Here is a 22,878-nt window from a genome sequence, read left to right on the forward strand (position 1 = left end):
CTAACACGAGGTCATATCTAATTTTATTTATTCATTTATTGCACACTACATAAAAACGGGTGATACATGTACCAGTTTCTAGTACATATTACAAACGTTCGATGTAGTTTATCTATGCTTTCCAGCCCCATCAGTATTATAAACAAGTTCTGTCCATACATTCAATACCATTATAACCATTCATGTCAGTTAAAAAAGCAGTGCCATGTTACTACAGCTTTTTGCGGTCTCGGTTGTACATAAAACTTTGTTCTTCATTTAAATATGTTCCTCTACTACCAAGAATAATGCACGAGCACATCCCTGCTGCTGTGTTGGACAATGATAGAGACATGCTGTCGAATAAATGCATAGATGCCAAACCAGAAATTTTAATTCAATGCTAAGCAGGACCCTATCTGCCCACAATATTTACAGACATACTGAAATAGATGATCTTAATTTGCTTAATTTTTCCAGCACTTCAATGATTGATTCGCTCGTTCGTTGTAGTGGAACTGGGCGTCTGAGGCCTTATGGCCATTTCAATGATTGATTCACATGCCCATGTCGTATATTTTTGTTTGAACTTATCATTTATAGTGGTGGTCAAAATCATTGTAAGTGTAAGTCAGATTTTTAAATCAAAAATAAAATTGCAATTCGTAAAATTTATCTTTCAATTAATCTTTCTATGTTAGCTCTTTTCTGAATATCCTTATTTTTTATTTTATTATTCTAATCGAAATGCTTTCTCACACTTTTAAATTCTCATCCTGTCCTTAAATATATTTTTGGCCAAAGTATGCATGAATTTAAATAAAGACATTTTACCCTTTAATCTTCGTTGGAATCACTCGACCTATTTCATAAACCAATAGCAATTACTAAGATTTCCCTCTGTCCCTAAATTGAAACATTTTACGGATTTACTTTGCAAGATTTTCCCTAACATATAATCGAGAGCCACAACTTTTCGTGTACACTTTCCTGACTGCTCTGTCTAATAATTAGGAAATAAATTTTGTACCCTCCTTCCCTGCCTAAGACCTGTTTTAATCCTTCCACTTATCAACGACGTTATATATATATATGTAAACAAAGAAATAATTTCTCATATTCGCCACCATACTTGATTAAAAAATTTTAATTTGGCCATCTTTGTCTTTTAAAAAAGGAAATCATTTCTATTTTTGCGAATTGAATACGTTTCGTGTATACTATAATATATTAATTATAAATATAAAATTTTTTATTTGGATCTCAATTGATTCTACTGCAATTTTTTTAAACTAAATGTGATAACTAATAATTGAAATTATCAACTTTGTTTAAGCTCAAATATCTACTCTTTTCTATAAAAACAATTTTCTTGCTACTGCATAATGTTTCATATTCAACTCCTCTCCTCAACAAGGACAAATGTCTTACAATACTATCAAATATCCATAATGGCAGAAACCTCTTTTTTAGTTTCACTAAATGGCCACTAGGTAACGCTGTCAAACTTAGTGGAGTAAAGAGTAAGAAAGCTAGAAGCAAGGTTCAAATTTCGAACAATGGTTAAAAATTGATTTTGTTTTTGCATATCGTCGTGCTTGTGACGTAATGTTGTGCAAACGTTCATGTTATCAATTTGTTTAGTAACTAGATTTATTTAATACGTCTTATAATCAGATTTTTAAACAATTTAAATTTATCAAGATGCCATTAACCTGTCTTGCTTGCAAATTATTGTTTTCTGTCCCTCAACTTCATCATGATCATTACAAAACTGATTGGCATAGATATAATTTAAAAAGACAAATTGCTGAGCTACCTCCGCTGTCTAAAGAAGAGTACGAAAAACGATTGGCTGCCTTCAAAGAAAGTGAAGCTGAAAAAGATAAAAAAGTTTCACTACGATGCGAATCTTGCAACAAGCATTTTTCTTCCAACAATGCATTGGAAAACCACCTGAAGTCCAAGAAACACTTGGACGTCGAAGCAAGGAAACCTAAAAAGTCGCCCCGAAAAGAAATAAAACCTACGACAAGCGACCAAAAACCTATCGCTGAACCAGCTGCAAATGATGTATCTGATAATGACGACGATTGGGAAGATGACGATGAGGAAGGTGAATGGGAAAGTTGTGACGAAAATGACGATGAAGGTGGAAAGAGAATTATAATTGATACAAACGACTGTTTATTTTGTGATAACGTTAGCGATTCAACCGAGAGCAATGTATCCCACATGACCTCTGCTCATTCCTTTTTCATTCCTGATATTGAATATCTTACTGATTTAGATGCTTTAATTGGTACTCTAGCTGCTAAAATTCACATGGATCACATATGTTTATGGTGCAATGGTAAAGGGAGAGGTTTTAAATCTGTCAAGTCTGTAAAGCAGCATATGATAGACAAAGGTCACTGCAAAATGTTACACGAAGGAGAAGCACTCTTAGATTATGCTGATCTCTATGATTACTCTAAAGTTGAGAGTGAAGATGAACCAGTTGATGTTGCTGAAATGGATGAATTATTGAGTGATGCTGATTATGAACTAGTGCTGCCCTCCGGTGCCACTGTGGGTCATCGATCATTAAGTTTGTATTATAAACAAAATTTGAAACCAGTTCAATCTAATAGCAAACAAAAAGTGAAAAAGGTTTTGCAATACTACCAGTCTATAGGATACACTGCAACCACGGCTAAAATTGCTGCCAAGAAAGCAAGGGATATATCATATGTGAAAAGAGTGAAAGACCGGTATAATCTGAAGTTGGGTATGAAGCAGAATAAGTTGCTTCAACCTCATTTTAGGCACCAAATTATGTTCTAAGTTTCATAACCTAAAAATATTAGTTGTATAATTATTACTGTTGATACAATTAATAAATTACTAGTGCAAGTTATTGTTTTGTTTACAATTTATTTGTGTTGTTTAAATTACCTATTAACTTTTTAGAATTATTTTGATTCCATTTTCAATTTGAGATTTGTACACTTTTTTATCAACAAGGAAAGCAAAGTTTTAGACATAAGTATGTACATTTGATCAATCTTTTACACTCATAAAATTTTTCTTTGTTTTTTAGTAGAAAATAGTGATTTATTAAAATTAATTTTCTAATTTGAAATTTTATTACAAAATTCTAAAAATTACAATAATTTATAAATTTTTTATTGATGTGTTAGACCATGGTACATTTCAAAAAAATTTTTATTGCAAAAAATATCATTTTTGTACATTCTAAAATGCAAATATAGCAGATTACCTTTAGATTAGCAGAATAAGAAAAATGATTTTGTTAATCTTCTATCTGTGATTTAACTTGATTCTAACTTCACATATGTTAGAGCAGAGTTGTACTTTAATTTTTAGATAGCGAAAGCAAGCCAAAACTAATATAAAGATGTAAGTTTATAAATGATTTATTTAAAAATACAACCGAACCACGATCCCTTGGTCTTGTTTTAATGGTCCTGTTGCAAAGGCAATTTTTATAATGCCTGCCTCTACAGTTCAGAAATTCTGCCGCATTTAAACATACTGAAGTTTTTTAGTTTTCAGAATATAGTTAACTCCTGATGGTAAGGATGAAGGAAATATAAGGGTTTGTTGCAGTTTTGTGAAAATGTTGAAACTTGTGGAGTTGTCGATTTCAAGAAATAGTTGCAAAAGCTGAAGAAGTGCAAAATGATACTGATGAAGTCAAAATGGTTCCACAATATTTCCAGAAAGAACAATGAATGAATCATTCTGTATTTGTGTGCAATACAAATTTTAAAAATTGTACTGAGAAGAAAAGATTATATTCAAACCAAAATTTATAAATATCTTTATACTTTTGCATCGTAAGCATTATTAAATAATAGACATATTTTTTTTACGATTATAGTTAACTTATTAAATTTTAAATCGTTTACTTCTCTTATACTTTTCATACATTTTCCAGTTATTACTTTATATTTTATATCGGCCTACATTCGTCGTTTTTCGTATCTATCGCTCACAATGTTCCCATGGGAAACAAGCGATCGACGTTCTACGGCAATATAGATAAATTACTCAATATTAAAATGAGATTTTTTTACTTAAAATGCATAAATGAAAATTGCACTTAAATTGCATAAATGAAAATATTTTACGTGAGCAAATCTAAATGGATATAGTTATAAGTTTACAGAGGGATAAGTAGTAACAATCTTATAGGTATATAAAAAGAAATCGGAAATTCTTATTTACTCCTAGAATGAACATTACTATTGTTCAAAAAAACGAAATTCTATTATAATAGGCGTCATATATATAGAAGTTGTAATTAGAATTTTTTTTTAAATTATTGTTATATCCAGCTTGCAGAACATTTATAAATCAAACATCAAGATAAGTAAATATTCTCAGTTATAACAATGTTGTCCATCCTCCTTGAATTTGAAAAACACCCTATTCCTGAGTAGAAAAATGAAATTGGCTTTCTTTTAGATTTCAAAATATATTGTCAATTAAAGGTTGCCCATGGCCTTGCACCAAAATATTAAAATCTATAATTTATCCGACAATATTTCCCAAGAAATAGAAGTTAAACATTTAAAATTAATCATCAGAAAGATTTTTTTAATAACTGTAGGTGACTTGTCTCTTTAAATATATAACATAAAAAAAACAATGTATATTTTTAGATATTTGTCTATTCTGATGGAACAAAACCATTAAAGTGCAAATTTTATGGCGAATTCATAGTTTCTAATTGTTAAAAAGTAATCAATTTTAATTACTTAAATATTTAATTACAAAATTGATGAAACATTTTATTTTATTATCATTTAACAATACTAGCAAAAAATGTAACTTTTTAAGTTGCGCAAGTAATTAATGTATAAAAATTTTAAACAGGTTTATTGTATTCTTCTTCTCATTGGCACGACAGCCCAGGATGGGCCTTGGCCTTCTCAACAAGCCTATGCCAAGACATTCTTCCCTTAGCCAAGGTTCTCCAGTTTATTATCTTTAAAATTTGTAGGTCCTTTTCAAGGCAGTCTAAAAATATTAGGTTTGGTCGTCCTCTTTTTCTTGTACCTGTGGGCCTGGCATAGAAAACTTTTTTGGTTGTCCTGCTATCCTCCATTGTTATAATGTGGCCTGCCCATTTAATCCTTTGAATTTTAATAAATTTAATGACATCAGGTTCTTTATATGCTTTGTAAAGTTCTGTGTTTGATCTTCTAAACCAGGTACCGTTTTTACTTATTCCACCAAAAATGCTTCACAGTATTTATTGTATTACAAAAATGAATACTAAAAGAAATAAATGCCCCATTTTAATGTGATGCCCCAGGGAGAATAACGTAAAATTTGTGCATTTTCGCTTTGAAGGAGCTTTAACTATATTTTCTAATTAAAAAAGATGTGTTGCATTTTTTCTAAATAATTTGACTTAGATACACATGTTTTTCTGTTTAGCCTTAATAAAATTCAAACAGTGGAAAAAAGGTAAAGTTATTAATTAATTCAGGTTTGTCATACTACAAAAAAAAAAAAAAAAAAAAAANAAAAAAAAAAAAAAAAAAAAAAAAAAAAAAAAAAAATTATGAAATTTTTTTAAAAATATCTATGGCAAATATAAACAAATTAAAATTCTTTAAACTATAAAATATGACGGAAATTTAAATAAATCAAAGCTAAAGGAACCCACAAAGAAATCACATTTGAAATTTTGAGTTTTAAAAATCAGTTTGGTGATTTAACTTTAGAAATAATAAATGCAAAAAATGTTATATATAGAAAAAAAAATTTAAAACAGTGGTTCTCAAACTTCATTAATTTTCCTCCCAGGCAAAGTAAAAGTATTATTGATCATAAATAAATGAAACTCTTGAATCTATTATTAAATGAATTAATATAACATCAATTTCAATAACATTAATTAGCTGCACTGCAGTTCCTTGGGAAACCAGTGCATACAATTATTTCTGGTAAAAAAAGAATTAAACCTCATGCTAGTAGTAAAAATAATGAAATTTATTGCGTTTAATACATATATTTACAATAGAAAACTAAGTTGTTTTTTTATACAAGTCATTGCAAACTTTGAATAGTGTTAACGGCATGTTTGTAACTATTACTGACAAGCTACAGCATTTTCTAAAAACAAAGCCGAACTTTGGGCGGCAATAAAAAACTTTTGTTGCATGTTTTTCAAAAATAAACAACAACAATTACAAATTAGAATAAAATCTATTTATAGAAATAAAGTATTAAAATTAAAACAAAAGCTTTTTTACAAAGATATTCATTATTTTCACTATAAGACTATTCTGTTGTTTCAAAATTATATATTGAACTTTTAATTACTATAATTTCTTGCTAAAAACCAAGCTAAAGATTTAATATTCTGTTTAAAAATTGTAATTTTATTTAATTTTTTAATAAAGTTAACAGTTTAAAAAATTCTGAGACTATTGATTTGTGATAACTATACAATGACAAGGTAACTAACATTGTTACTCTCATCTCTTATATGCACATTTATGAACATGTTTATTCACTGTTGTTTTTTAGAATAACCAAAGTAGTTAAATAAAGGCTACTGGGAAGCATATAATGATGAAAAGTCTCAGATTTATGAAAATTGGAAAGTCAAAGAGAAAACCATAGCCTAGAAATGGTCAATTGTGTAATAAAGTGATTAAAATATAGACAAATTATTAAACTCTAGATAAAATTTTCATTAAAGTAGCTACCTTAGATAACCGGCTAGGTTTTCGTTATGAACTCACCACTTTGAGGATTCTCTCTGCATGGTTCATCAGCATTGTGCTAATATGGAATTTCAATCAATTAACTAAAAGTTTGAAGCACAAACACACTGGATTCAAAATCCTATAATATAGAGCGAACCCATACACAGAATTGGAAAAAGTTTAAGAATATTAGCTGGAGAGAAAACATTGTTTCTGAAAAATCCTGAATTTTTACAGAAGTTTTTTTTTCTTTTCTTAAAAAAAAAAAAGAGAAAGATCTTGTGGGATGATGGGCATTCATAAAATCATAATTAAAAAGAAAAAAGACAAATAAATCAAATTACATAGAAAAGACGTGAAGTTAAAATTTGATTTAAACATTTAAATAAATGGTTGCTTAAACATATTCAATAACTTCACATTTGAAATAATTTGATGCTTCCCAAGTCTTTTTTCTTTTTTTTCTGTTTTACAAGCATTTTCATGTGGATACTTAACATTTATCTTCTATTAATAGTAAATGCCATTTCAAAAGTAAGCACCAGCATGATATTATTGACACATTATATAAGCTTTCATAATTTCAAATTAGCCATATTTAGAATGTTAGAGATAGCTCTAGTGTTGCTAATTTAGATACAGAAATATTAGCCACTACATAATAAAATTACACATAATTAATAATACATTTTAAGGAATATAATTAATTACATATCACTTAATAGCTTCGATCAAGCAAAAAACATCTAAGTAAACCATTTCTACAAGAGTACTATCTTTTTTTCCAACAATGAAAAGAGGAAGGGTGGAATTTACAAATTAGATTTCCTGACGGCCATAATGGTGTGATTTGGCACCAGTTACAGTTATAAAGACAAGGATTCAAAGTATAAAAATTCTATTACTACACACTGTTTTGGGCACTGCTTTTATTAAAATTTATATTATCTTTAAGATATTTTACATAAACATATTAAAAGTACTAACTTACAATAGTTAAAGGACAAAATAGTAATTTATTTATCTTTCATGTATTTCTTGATAATAAATATAAAAAAAAGCAATATATATCAATTAGATTAATCTTTCATGATCACAAAACATTTTTAAGTAGAATTAAATTAATTTATTTTAGATGCCCAGCAATTGATAAGCTTCAGCATAAAGTATTAAGAAAAATAAAATGCATATTCACGATTATTTTACACACAGGAAAGGCTTTCATTCTCTAAATAAGGAAACAGAAAATAATCTAATAATTCAACCGTGCTCCAGAAACTCTTTGAAAACATAAAGGGGGAGAAGGGCTATTCAATTTAGTGAGTCTTAATATTTTGAATCTGATGCATAGAAACTGGTGGTGTAGAAATCATAATCTTAAGAAAGAAAATTGCTCATATATACTACCTCCTTTTCTAGTAAGTGTTAAACACTTGGTCATTTGAAAAGGCTGGGGAAAAAAACAGCCATTTATTTTAAAACAAAAAAGGAATCACACTGTTAGGTTCAAAAAATGTTTTGGAATTAAAGTGTTAAAAATATAACTCTGAGGAGATTTAAAGTTAAAAAAATAAAATGTCATAGATGTAAAATAAATATACTTGTCAATAACTGAAAAACTTTTATTTTCTACCTTATAAAGTCCAAAATTTCATCTTTGGTCATTACGTTTATAACAAAATAAGAATTTTTACAAATAAATATTTGCTTTGAACAAGTTCATTCATAAAACTTAGCACTAATATTAACAATAAATTTTAAACACATAAAATAAAGTGCAATCAAAATAAAGCTCTAAAAATGTGGCATTTAAAAACAAAAAAATAAAATGAATCTATTTTTGACACAGATCAATTTCAGGCTCTCGAATTGCTTCAAGTTTTATGTTCACCAAGTTTGACTTAACTGGAATATTTTACAAGACATTTGCAACATATTGTTACATAAATAGACCCACCATGTACCTAGCAAAATAATACATCAATTTGTTTTTTTAATAAATCAAATCTTTCAATCATTTGAATATCATTAACATAACTTTGAAGTTCACCACGAGAAAAGATTTTCTTGTCCAACAGTTTTCGGACTAAACAAACAAATTTAGTGATAGTTAATTCAAGATTATCACTTATCATTAAAAATCTGAAATTTTGAGGACAAACAAGCAATTTTCCCAAAGTCACTTTTTCTGGACAATTAGAACAAAGTTCCATAAAAAGTTCATCCAGCTGGTCACAATACTTTTCTGGATAATTAACAAACAAAGCTACATAAAAATCTATGGCAAGCAAAAATGTGGTTATCTGAATGCTATTTGGAGTGTCATTAGTTATCACATTTATAATTTTAAGAATCAAGGACTGAATGACATTTAGGTCAAAATCAAAGGACTTTGTGTGAACTTTAACTACAATGTTCCGTAAATCATTCATCCAAACACTTAAGTTAAAGTTTTGAGTAGGTTCTCGATCTGTAGTTTGACTTTTAGCAATCTGCTGTACTTTGTTTCTGATGTCAGCTTTTATGGCATTAAGCAACAAATTTGCATTACACCATTCAAATATCTTATCAACCGACATTCGGAAAGCAATTTTGCAACACATTTCGATTACTTTAGGTTTCGTATCTTCAGAAAGTAAACTCGGAATTACGTTGCTAATTTCCTCGTATATGTTGTTAGTTAAAACTGAAATCTTATTTTGTGTTTCTTTGAATGCCTCAATGAGTTTTTTATGAAGAATTTCATCGATATACTGTTGTTTTACATTTGGATCCATCGTTGAAGACTTTACCTGTCTGTCGTTGGAAACATCATCCGCCACACTTAACTTCATAGATGTGATAACCGTCCGAACATTGCTGATTATTTTAGAAGCCATTCTTTCTGACACAAACTCAGTAGTCTTCTTCACGGAAGAAGGATGAAGAAAAAAGAAATTCTCCTCTAAACGATATTCTAATTGGCTCATGCTTATGGAATTTTTAGATACCAATGATTTGGTAGTTGTGAGAGGTGTGATTTTTCTTATGTCTCGCTTTTTCTCTTGAACACCATTCAGGAAATTGTGAATCAGAACTTTGAATTCAATAAGATATGGGCAACAAGAATGAATCAATTGTTTGTCAATGATGGATAGTGAGTCAATTCCATCATTAAAATTTCCATCTGGAATGCTTACAGTTAAAAACTGTGAGTAAAATCGATACTGGTATTGCAATACATCAAATAACCAGCCAATAATCACTTGTAGAAATAATTGTGATTGTATATTAACAATAAAAGAGCTGCTGTGTCTATATATAGCCATAAGTACTTTTAAAACTTCCAAAACATTCTCAAGGTTTCTTCCTACAGGGTCAACCATGCTTATAAATTCAACAACCCAGGGAACAGTCAATACTGTGTGGCCTTGCTTAATAGAATCTTTCAAGATCTCTGACACATTAAGAGGTAGAGTAGCCTTCTGCCTTGAAATAAGTTGCAGCTTTGCAACATGAGAAGATGCAACTTCTTCCTTACTATATGGTAGAAAGTGTAAATAACCCAGAAATTTTCCAAGAAGACGTAAAGTATGCAATAAGAAGACATATTTATCTCTTATTGTACCCAAGGAGCTTAATTCTTCATCAGAAAATATGTCTGTTTTATTTAGTTCTAAGACCCTAGATACAAATACATTTACTAAATGCTGATTTAGAGAAGGTGATCCAGCTGAAACTATCAACTCAGCAAAAAATATTTGAATTCCATAAAACGACGGGTGTGGATTTAAGCCACCAGAAGAAGATGGTGTCAAAAAACGTTCTTGTAATTTTTTAAACTTATCTGGAAAGTTCTTTTGTATGTCATTCAATAGCTCATCATACACTTCATTAACTTCCAAACACATGCAGCTGGCAACAAGTTGTGACTGAATAAGCTTAGCAAGATGGAACATATTAATACTGCTAGGATTTAAACTAATTAACTCTCTAGCCTTCTTAAGAAATATAAACTGAAATTTGGTATCAGCACTGGTCGTATTTTCATGCCAATTACGCAGCATTTCGTAAAACAAGTCCCTTTGTCTTTTAAAACAGACAAAGGTATATTCATCAGGAAAGTTAGCTTTACTGTCATCTTCAACCTGGAATGGCACCCCAGTTAAAGACGGCAATAAAGGAGAAACGTCTTGTCTTGAAGTAAAGCAAAGTTGTAAATAATTAGCTAACTGTGGAGAAAACTTTATTAAGTACGGTATACCTTCCAATGATATCAAAGTAGCTTTATCTAACATCTGTAGCAAATAGCAATGTCTTACTAAAACTGACACAGCAAAATAAACACAATTATGAACAGTTGTAAAGATGTCTCCTTTATTTAAAGGGTTTTCTTCTATGGATACCCTTGAAGTAACTAATTCAAGTAAGAAGTACAATTCGGAAGTTACATTAGGTACTAGATGATCAGAAAGTAGGAAGCTGTAAACTTCAGAAACACATAAAATGCCGTCCATCATTGTTATTTTTTCCGGATTAGGACATACAAATGTATCAACTGATTTTGGCAGCATATGTTTTACTTCATTAAGAGGCATTACAGAGTTGGGAATTGATACATTATCTGGCTTTACCTCATTAAACAACCGTCCAGAGTTGACACTAGATGGAATATTAAATATATTTTTAGTAACTTTAAGAAGCTCTCTTTCTTGTTGAAGACTGGGATCACTTTCTTGCAAAATTGATGTTTTAAATGCTTCACTCTGATTTCTTTCCGAAACAGTTGTGAAGTTAGAATTTCCAAACTTTGATTGATAATTGTTTTTAGCTTGAATGGGAGTGGGTGTGATTCTTCGTCGAGCTTTAGTCTCGTGTGTTTTGGCACCAAGAGGAGGAAATGCATCGGCATTGAAACTTTTTTCACAAGGGTTTGGCGCTTTATCATAAGCCTTCACAAAATTCTTTTTATTATACTGATTCTCTGTCTTACTTTCGACAAATTGATTGGATTTATAATAGGGCTGTCCACATTCTTTTCCGTAGAATTTATTATTACCCATGGGCGGAAAATCATTACCATTTTTGAAATCAGGTGACTTTGATGAGTATCGCGAATTGGAAAAATTACCCTTTTGTTTATATGGAGTGCAACCTAATGTAATAACTTGAACTCTTTTACCCTGGTTTTGAAATTTTGTTTTATCCTCGGCCGTATTAGAAGCTCTCTTCTCATTTCCGATAGTGGAGTTCTGATGGCTTACCCTATATTGTAAAGGTGAAGGAGTTCGTTGATGTGCTTGCTTATCAATTATACCATTGGAATGTAATATAGGTGAAGAGGGAGTTTTTTCTTTATCACAAAGGTCATTAGATTTTTCAGCATTGCATACCCATGAGCATTTACTCTTTATAAAATCAACAAAATAAGGAATAAACTCAGATCTGTCCAGAGATTTCAAATCGGGTATGGGTGTTTTGTTGCTTTTTAACCACTCAATAACGTCATTTGCGTCAATTTCGTGTAATATCAATTTATTTAAAAATTCATCCATTTTTCAGCTGCTTTAATGAAAAGAAAAACATTAAAAACAAACCATTTTTGCAAAATTATCAGACACGCACAGTACTAATTTTAAACTTTTTTTTTCCCTTTTATTTGTTGTTTTATTCACACTTCCGATTGCCTATTTCTGTGAATCTTAAGCCTAGCATTTGGTTCTAAAATGCCATTGAACTATAGGTGGCGCATCAAAAAATCAAAATTAACTAATTATAAAAGGAGTACAGACCTTGAAATACAATTAAATATTCGGTGCAGCTTAATTTTAAGGATGAAACTAAATAATATTCATGGTTTATTAATACATAACAATTAATTACACATTAAATAAGTATAATAACTGTAAAAATAATTACATATTTTAGAATAATCTAATAATTTCAACTACCATTCACTAATTAACTGATTCACTACATTATTTAAAGGTAACGTTGATTGTATGTGAGGTATTTTTAAAACTGATAAGTAGTAAGCTAACAATTACTGATAGCTAGCAACTAGGATAACTAATAACTAGTAGACTGATTTTTACATGAAAAGAAAAAAAATTATAGATCTTTTCAAAGCGTAACAAAATATTTATGGCAAATGAAAACGAGTTGTGTAAAATGTAAACTACATTTATTTACTCATATCACTTCAAGAACTTTATTAAATGCATTTTAAACATCTTCAAAATATTAAAAAAACAGCCATAATTGGCAGCTTAATTTCCAGTTGGAGTGACAAAGGTTAAACTATGAAATTACATTTATTAGATTATAGGCGATCGCAATGCTCGAATACGCCATATTGGGAGAAGATCGGTTCGCACTCTAGTAGGAAACACTCACGAGGCACCACTTGGCGCGGTATAGAATAAACGCTTTGAAAACCGCAAATATGGTAATCCTACCTATTAAAACGTCATACCTTATCTTACAGCAGCGTGCAAACCCTGTTTCGTTGGTCTTGGAGGAGAATGGTTGATGTGGTTTGAGAAGCTATTTTATTCGTGTTAACATTTTTGTCCTGTCCGAAAAACAGTTAAAAATTTAATCGAACTTAGAATTTTTCAGATTTCTAGAAATAGAATAACAAAACGTAAGTCGTTGAATTTTCTGTAATCGGTCAAATTTTGTTTTAGGATCGTAATAACTTTTTTTTTTTTTTTTNTTTTTTTTTTTTTTTTTTTTTGAAAGATGCAGAGCCGTCTATTGTGAAAGATGTATTAAAGACTTAGACATTTTTCCTTAATATCTGCATACGACTTCATAATAATACAAAAGCCGTTTTAAAGATTTTTTAATTGCTATCTAGTTTAATTAAGAGATTAAATTTCCAAGGCAGTATTTAATACCTCATTTTAATATAAGAGAAAATGAGAGAGCAAGGACTTGAAAAAAAAATTGAAGAGTTTCTTAAGATATATTGTTTACTTCAATGTTTTATGTAAAATAGCATAGTAGAACTCATTTTTTTATATTTATGCAAAGAATTGTAAAAACATTACTATCATATTTTACATACAATTTAGTGGACAAATTACATATTAATCATAGTGTCAACTGCGAAGGTCATATTGTATTCACAATGCATGTTAATTTTCAATTCACTACTAGATACTTTTAAGTATGAAAGTTCTAAATAACTTTCAGGTAATATGGTGAAGAGATTTCAAAATAATACAAAAACAGTTTCAAATATTTCTTAATTGCAATTAATTAAGTGATTAAATTTTCAAGGTAGTATTTAATACCTCATTTGAAATTATGGCTCTGATATAAACAGCAAAAATTAATTATTACAATACATGTATAATTTCAAAAATTCAACTGGCCGAACATTTTTCACAGATTTTTAACTGGCTACAAAAATATTTTATGGAGTTAAGGCCTTCAGTTTGACAACTCTGATGTCAGCGTATTCTGAATGTTTAGATACCAAAATTGTTCGTAGTAAACTCGAGCAATGATGCAATTCTGAGCCGTGGTGGGTCAGGGGATAGTTCGAATCTTAGCGGTTCGGCGGAGTTGAATCGCAACAAGGACTTGCCGATACGAATTCTGCACCTGGCTCGCACCGAACACAGTACTGACGTAAAATATCCTCCGTTGTTTGATGAATATGGGTCAGAGTCCCCATGCCGCCAGGCTAACCGTGAGAGGTTTTCATTGTTTTCCTCACCTTGCAAACGAAAATGAGGGTTAGTTCCATCAAAAAGTCCTCCATGTAGGATAATTTCTTCCCATACTTGATCCAGGAGCTCCATTGTCTTCTGGTTTGGGCTTAAAATTACAAGGTTACGGAGTTGAACATTAGTAGTCGTAAACCCAAAAAATTGGGTCAGCTGTTCAACAATGGTTATAAAATGATACAATCCTGTACTTTTACTCAGTAAACTTTAATTTTATGAATTAATAATTACATCAGTAATCTATCTATCTAAAACATCAGGGTATCCATAGTCCTTAATAAACTAACAATAGTACTATATTTACTTTAAAACTAATAGATATTTCCTTTATGAAAATACTGTATAAAATCATGCATAAACCACTAATGAGCATATTGTTAAGGAACGCCGAAATTTCATTCTCACGTTGTGAACTAAGGACTGTAAGCTGAAATATCAAGCGATTGAGCAGTTATGAGTGCTTAAACATAGATGATTACACATTTCTGAAAGGCGTGTGCAATGAAAAGCTGACACAAACCGAGTTATAAGGTAGCCAGAAATGAATGTTTACGAACCAAACATTTCTCTATAGAACCTGTTCTATATTTTTGTTTTAATTAAGTTAACACAGATTCAATAATAATTTAGAACTATATTTTAATTTTATTCATGCTTCATTATTAACGCAGAAAATAAATGCGTTTTTTCTACAGAAATCGAACGGCTTAGCTTCCCTCTATTTTTCAATTTTTTATTATAGATACTTCATTTACGCCTCACTAGAGCTTCAGAATGGGCTATTGGAGACGGTCTGGGAAACTTTCCTGAGGATGATCCGAAGACATGTCATCATAGTTTTGATCCTCTGCAGAGGGGATGGTTTCCCAGCTTTGGTAGCCCGATGATCTACACGCGAAGTCGAGAACTTTACTGTAGAACAGTAGCAGTTTAACGAGGACAGATACCACAAACACTCGGTGCCAACGTAGGCTGATCAAAGTGGTCACCTACCCGCTTACTGACCGCAGCCAGTGTTGCTTGACTTCGGTGTTCTACTGGGAACCGTGTCTTTACGATCAGTCTACTGTGGGAATATATTTATTATTATTATTTTTTTGAACGGTTGACTGAATGAATCCTAATATCGGAATCGGATAATATAATATCGGAAAAAGCATCCTAATATCGGAAGAAACATGGAAAATTTCCGGTGTATCTCTCCGTTTATGTTATGTTTACGAAGCAATGTCTGAACAGGCTTCATATTCTCAGAAGTTTAGTTAGAGTAGTTTGAGTTAAAATTTGTGAGTAATTATATTATTCATAAGAGTTTTCTGTAATTTATAAATTCTAAGAGATCGCGAGCCGTAAATAAACTTCTGAAAATTAATATCACAATATAAATAAAGCGTAAGGTTTGCCATGTTTTTAGTGTTATCCCTTATTTGGCTATATTTGTGTAAAATATCGCCATCTATTTTTTTTTAGATGGGGGCAGTCTCATATCATGTTTGCGGAGTCTTCTAAATTCGTTTGTTGTTTGTTTCGTTGAAATTTAAATTGAAAGAACGCGTTATATTGTAAACCTAACAAGTATAATAATATTGGCTGGCGCGATTTTCAAGCTTAGGAAAAAAAGTAAATCGGAAGTCTTACGGCAAATTTTAATCCATAGCACCGGCTGCGCTTCGGTTTATACGATTAGCAATCCATAACTTTTAAGAATCACACTTGTTACATTTTCATTTGTTCCAAATTACATTTGTTTACATTCAATACTATATGGAAATTACATTAGTTTCAAATGTAAGCAGCATTGAAATGTATATGCAGTCGAACACCGTCATAGTGTACTGACGGTGGACCCAGTACTATAACCTGTAGTTTACGATACCAAAATTATAATAATATGCTATAATATAGGAATATTTTTTGTTACAGATTCAAAGGGTTTTACAATTTGAAAAATTAGGGGTAAAAAGGTGACGAAAAAACCATTTTCTCAAATAACAATTCTCTCAAATTTTTAAATATAGAAAAAAAAATCTTCTTAAAAGAATAAGATGGTTCATTCTGGCTGAAAAGCCTGAATTTTGCAATGAAAATAAATAAATAAATAATTAAATTATAGGAAGCTTTGTTTGAGCGTGATTGACTTAAAAGTGCAGAAAAATAGAGAGAAAAATCACAAAAAGAACACACCTGAAATACATCTGAAGAAATTCCGGATCAAAAATCTAATTAAAAAATCGAAAATCGGAATTTGTAATTAAAAATGCATTTATTTATGAATTGAATGTCATGTTGAAGGTCGTAGTTTTAGAACCTGAAATAAACTAGAAAAATTTCCTGGTTAAAAATCTAATTAAAAAAATCGAAAATCGAACTTCGTAATTACAAATGTACTCATTTATGAATTTAATGTCATGTTGAATGTCGTAGTTTTAGAACCTGAAATACACTAGAAAAATTTCCTGGTTAAAAATCTAATTAAAAAATCAAAACTTCATAATTAAAATCATTTATGAATTGAATGTCATGTTGAATGTCGTAGTTTTAGAACCTATAATACACTAAAAAATTCCCCGGTTAAAAATCTGATTAAAAAATCGAAAATCGGGATTCGTAATAACAAATGTACTCATTTATGAATTGAATGTCATGTTGAATGTCGTAGTTTTAGAGCCTGAAATACACTAGAAAATTTCCTGGTTAAAAATCGAAATGAAAAATCGAAAATCGGGATTCGTAATCACAAATGTACTCATTTATGAATTGAAGTCCCGCAGTGGACTGATCGTTAACGTTAAGACACGGTTCCCAGCAGATCACCGAAGTCAAGCATCACTGACTGCGGTCAGTGTGTGGGTGGGTGACCACTTGGATCAGTCTGCGTAGGGACCGAGGGTGTGCGGTATTGGTCCTCGTTAAACTGTTCTACCGTAAAGTGCTCGACTTCGCGTGCAGGTCGTCGGGCTACCGAAGCAGAGGTGCCATCCCCTCTGCAGAGGATCAAAATTGTGATGGCATGTATTCGGATCATCCTCAGGGATGTTTCCCAGACCGTCGCCAATAGCCCATTGTGCAGCTCTAGTGCGACGTAAATGAACAAATCAATCAATCAATCAATTATGAATTGATGTCATGTTAAATGTTGTATTTTTAGTGCTTACGGTATACACTTAATTTGGTAAGTAAACACACACGCATGCACAAATTTAAGATGACATTCTCAACATATATTCTTTATTTCATTATTTATATAGATTATTGATATAGTATTAGATCAGAGCTATATATTTTTCCTTCAAAATGGAAAGGTTAAAAGTATGATTTTGTTTTGAACTTAAGAGAGAAAATTTTACTAAAATAATACCAGGTATTTAATGTGCAGATTATTATTATTATTATCTGTAGGGATAATTTCTCTTTATTTATTGTGTTTACCGTTTTCATTAGCCATTACAGTCAATCACCATGCTCCACCAACTGCATTATTTTCGCAGCAAGCGTCAAAATGTTAAACAAAAAATGTCCTTTCACTCATAATGACACGTATAAATGTTAATAAAATCGTTTTATTATTGATGCAGAATTGGCAATTTCTTAATGAAACAAACCGGAACTTGTAAGGAATTTTTGCTTAATTTTACTTTCTAAAAAAAGCTGATCTTTTATCCCTAATTATATCATTGTCTAACGGAGAAATATATTTAAGAACGCTGTAGGAAATTATTTTTATAAATCAACAGCTAATATCAAGTTTTTCTTTTATGTCTCTTGCTAGAAAGGTAAGTATTTTTTTTCTCTAGATGTTTTCTGATCGCTAATATGATTTTTGTATAGCTAAAAACGTGCTAATAGCGTAAAGTGGAAAATAAGCTAAGAGAAAATGCGAGTTAAAAAAAGTTAATTCCATTCTTTTAATCATTTTTTTTCTTTGAAAAAGAGCTAAATAAAGATTCGAAGAAAAAGATAGACAGAAAGTGGTTTTTAGCCAAGGTATTTCAAGATTTTTTTATCGTGCAGAAAAAAAAATTATTTTGACCTCATAAATTTTACAATACAAAAGAAAAACGAAGGTAGTGTTTTTTTCTGTTTTTTTCCCCGGTTATTTAAAAAGATAATTTTTGATCTCTTCTTGTGCTAAGTACATTTAACATTACGTGGAAAAACAAGTAAGTCAGGAATTTTATTTTTGTGCTATAAAAAAAATCTTGAATTATTTTTGCTAAAAACCACTTTTTTTTTTAAATGACCAAAATCATAAAAACATCCTCTTGATCTTTTCACATTAAAAAATATGGAGAAAAAAAAACTAACGTTAATAAGTTTTTTTTCGTGTCATGAAAAAAATCTTATAAAAGTGTATTTTATAAAAAAACCACTTCTTATACTCTTTTTGGCCAAAAAAAAAAACATTTATATTAAAAAATATGATATTTAATATTATGAGAGAAAAAAATTGAGATAAAAAACATAGTTTTTGCGAAATAAAAAAAAAAAAACTTGAAGGATTTAAGTTAAAACCACTTTTTATTTTTCGAACTGAATTGAAACTGATAACACCCTCTTGATATTTTTATGTCGAAAAGCATGTTATAATGCACAGTGCGCAAAAAAAAAACAAGAAAATTAGCTCAGAAATAAAAAGGTATACATATTATTAACGTATGAGCCATCATCAGAAGTAAAATTCAGCTACATTTCAAAATGCCCTCTTAATAGTAGTTTATGTCTGAAAAATCTGAAAGAACTATTTTTGTCTTTTTTCAAGTACTTTTTCACGTAAAACTTCATAACACTGTGACATGGCGGCTTTGAGATTTTTATTTTGTTCCATTTCATATGGCAGCCAAGGGATTTTTTGCTACATAACTTAATGAATGCTGATTTTCTAAAAATTTTAAGAGTAAACTAAAGAGAGACGGCTCATAGGAAATAAATTTTACTATAAAATGTCCTTAAAAAATAACTGTCATGATTAGGTGGAATGATTAATGACTTACTGCTTTATTTTACTACTAAGAATACTAAAGATGTAATTAGTCATCAGTTAGTTGCCAAATCTCACAGCTATATTGAAGAAACTTTTTCTTAGTAGTAGCAACACTTAAGTTTAGTCTCAATCTTAAATTTTAGTTTTCAAGGTTAAAAAAATATGCTCCCCCCCCCCGTCCAATCAATAATTCAATATATGTATGAAATCTATTACTCTGTGTTTTACTTGTTCTGTCTTTTGTTGTTATTCAATTGTTTTTTCATTTCTTTTTTTATCAAGTTACCCTTTTCTTTGTAACTCGCCTTGCCATTCGAAATTAAAAAAATATAATAAATAATATCTATCTCTAAGGTAATTCTGTTTTAACCCTTTAACTGGCTCTTTATTTCTAGTAAAGGTAAATTAAAGTATTTTTGGAATTGAAATTGTTTTAAGAACAGTAATTGATATAAAGAAAAAACAACTCATTTAGTTTACAAAAACGCCATTTTTTTTTTGGTGGTGAATATATTTAACATGACCTATTAGGAACTTACTGACTTTTATTTTTCTTTATTTATAAAATAAATTCCTTAAATGCTACAAACTTCAAAAGGAATTATGTATTTTATAACTTTTATACGTTTTTTAAAAGTGACAAATGGTTACCAATTTTATTCAAACTCACTTCAAGAAAGCTGAAGTTATTGAAAAATGGAAACCTAAATTAAAAGTGGTAAAACGTGGTGGTAAGTATACTTACCACGGCCTTGAAAAGGGTTAAAATATTGGGGAAATAGTTAATTTGTATACAAATTCTTTTGTACAATGCTTTAGATTTCGTTGTTTCCTCCCCAAGTTGGCAGATAAGGAACTGACAGAGAACCAATTAGCAAAGGGGCGTATCTAAGACCTCTATCGGTTATTCAACGCTGTATGAATTAAAACAGATACAATATGTAGATAGTAACGCATATATAGATGTAATACAAATAGATTAAGTTCAAGCTATAGTAAAATTTGTAACATCTGTATTGGAATTGAACACATCTATATCAACAAGCGTATAAAATAGGCAACTAAGCATATGATTACATTGATGCCATTAATGTTTAATCTCAAACTAAAAACAAATTTTTTCTAATTCAGGAAACAAACATGGTTAAATCTCAAGATATGGGAAAAAATAAATTAGAGACTATCTGGAACACGAAAATTCCTGATGCAGAATTAGAAAAATTCAAAGATGTTATCCAAAGAAAGTACAAAATAAATTTTGGTAAGTCCTTCTAGTTATTGAGAAATGCCTTATTTATCCAGGACGTTGGAGAAAGCTTGACTGCAAAATATATATATCCCTCCTTTATACCCTTCTAAAATTAAGCACGTCCAATTATTTAATGACAGCATTTGCATTATAAAGGGTGACCGCATTTTGAAAAAATTAAAAAGTGATAGCAAATGTTTAATGAGGCTATCGTAAATTTTATAGGCTTTAATTTTATGTCAATTTCGGAAATTCATTTGGTTATTTGTATCACAAATGTTTAATTTACAAACAAATTTAAATGATAATAACCATTTAAATCATTTTGTTGTCTCGATCTTCTTCTGTCTGTTTTTAAATTTTTCTGGAAAGTGACTATTCTAGTTAAGCTGCTGTTCACTACTCTAAAAATATAAGAGACATCACTTTCTTCATAATTTCTTTATTCGTTCATCTCTCATTAGTTTTTTAGTATAAATGCTTAGGTTCTTATAAAAATGATGAAATAGATAAAGTATTAAAATTTCAGATACAAAAAAATAAATAAATAAACAAATAAATAAAAAAATTATTGGTTTTTGAATAAATCTAAAAGACCTTTATATTATAAATTATATAAGACCTTTAAATAACTTGTGCAAAATTGCAAAGTCAATTTTCAATCATTCAACTGTCTTATGTAAAAAATATTCTTTAAAAAATTTGGATATAGTGAACCATCGGTTATAGTGGACACATTACTGAGTCCGCAGACGGTTCACTATAGCGGAGTTCGACTGTATAATAAGCTTGATTATAAGGTAAGCTTTCCTAAATAATAAATAGCTGCTGAATGAATTTAAACAATGATGGTCCTACTCATTTATATTATTTAATGTTTGTATTTTATTAGGTTCATATTGGGATTTCCATAGTTGGTCAGTGAAAAATTTTGAAACTTTTTGGCATGAAGTATGGCAGTACTTCCAAATTATTTCTTCAAGTCCTTATAAAAAGGTATTTATCATAAACATTTATAGATGGAATCATTTTATGATATGAAAATTTTAAATAATACTTAAAAAGAAGTCTGACTGAGTTATGTGAAGTATTAAAAAAATGCTGAATAATTTATACTTATCATCAGATTTTCAATATTTCATTTTGAATGTTTGTTTGTCGCATAACAGACCTTGTTACAAAGATGTTAAACGGGGTTTTATTTCGCAACGAGCTTTTCTTTGTGTATGGATGGTTGACTGAATGTAAACAATAACGAGCTTTCAATAACCGGAAGAAATTTAGATAACTTCCGGTGTATCCATCCGCGGTTTTGTTATGTGTGAATAAGCTTAATATACTGGAAAGCTTTATTATAGTGATTTGGGTTTAAATTTAGGTGTAAATTCACCACTCCTAAGAGTTTCCTGTAATTTAAAAATTCTAACTGGTTATAAGTCTAAAACAAATTCTAGAAAATTAATATCACATCATAAATAATGTGTAAGGTTTGCTTTGTTTGGAGTGTTATCCCTTATATGGCTATATTTCTGTAAAATATCCACGTTTGTTATTTTTTGCATAGCATCTTGCAGAGCAAAACATGCTTGCGGAGTCTTCCGATTGTTGCTTATTTGGTTGAAATTTAAATTGAAAGAACGTGTTTATTGTAAACATTACAAGTACCATAATACTGGATAGCACGATTCTTCAACGTTAGGCGAAAAAAGTAATCGGAATTACTAACCCGAAAAATTAACGATGAACGATGAATTTTATCCCCTAATGCCATCTGTGCTTAGTTTTACACGGTTAAACCTCCATTTATGAGGAAGGGAAAATCTTTTCAGAACCGGTTTTTGTTTATACGCAGAGTATAAGAGGACTTTATAAAAAACTTTATACAATATTCCTCTGGGAAATTATATAGTATATAAAATTACTGGTTTTTATGAGAAAAATATTTACTTTTTTTATTTTTGAGATCGGGCAACAGTTAACTTAGTTACGTCACAGAATGAAAATATGACTAGTTGTCCACATTACCCCTTGTAAACATTTATTAACTGAACTTCTTGAGAAAACTTACACAGAAATGAGAAGAAGAAAAATCGCTTCATTTCTAACTTGTTTTTGGGAAACAAAAATATTCATGACTATAATGACCATATATGTCAGTACTTTTACTTTCGTTACTTGTACCGCCGGTACAAGTAAAAAGTACGTACTTTATCCTAATTC

General features: G+C 30.0%; 3 protein-coding genes across 4 annotated transcripts in view; 2 read left to right on the plus strand and 1 right to left on the minus strand.

The window, feature by feature from the left end:
• The first annotated feature begins 1,512 nt into the window (after positions 1-1,512).
• LOC107441096 (cytoplasmic 60S subunit biogenesis factor ZNF622) lies at positions 1,513-2,878 on the plus strand. The gene has a single exon (XM_016054243.3). The coding sequence runs from the start codon at positions 1,684-1,686 to the stop codon at positions 2,803-2,805; it is 1,122 nt and encodes a 373-aa protein (XP_015909729.1). The 5' UTR covers positions 1,513-1,683; the 3' UTR covers positions 2,806-2,878.
• A 5,439-nt stretch (positions 2,879-8,317) lies between these two features.
• Positions 8,318-12,381, minus strand: LOC107441095 (codanin-1 like protein dlt). The gene has a single exon (XM_016054242.3). It carries the CDS (start codon positions 12,242-12,244, stop codon positions 8,675-8,677), a length of 3,570 nt encoding a protein of 1,189 aa, XP_015909728.1. The 5' UTR covers positions 12,245-12,381; the 3' UTR covers positions 8,318-8,674.
• A 5,775-nt stretch (positions 12,382-18,156) lies between these two features.
• Positions 18,157-22,878, plus strand: part of LOC107441105 (acetoacetyl-CoA synthetase) — a 48,494-nt gene continuing 43,772 nt past the window's right edge. Inside the window, exons 1-3 of one of the 2 annotated variants that reach the window (XM_016054257.3) lie at positions 18,157-18,201; positions 20,541-20,670; positions 21,551-21,654. In XM_016054257.3, the coding sequence (XP_015909743.1) occupies positions 18,184-18,201; positions 20,541-20,670; positions 21,551-21,654 (252 nt within the window). In that variant the 5' untranslated portion in view covers positions 18,157-18,183. The remainder of the gene's footprint in view (positions 18,202-20,540; positions 20,671-21,550; positions 21,655-22,878) is intronic. The other variant, XM_071182374.1, reaches the window with a different exon arrangement.

Source organism: Parasteatoda tepidariorum, chromosome 6 (assembly GCF_043381705.1).
Source record: "Parasteatoda tepidariorum isolate YZ-2023 chromosome 6, CAS_Ptep_4.0, whole genome shotgun sequence".
NCBI classification, from domain to species: domain Eukaryota; kingdom Metazoa; phylum Arthropoda; class Arachnida; order Araneae; family Theridiidae; genus Parasteatoda; species Parasteatoda tepidariorum.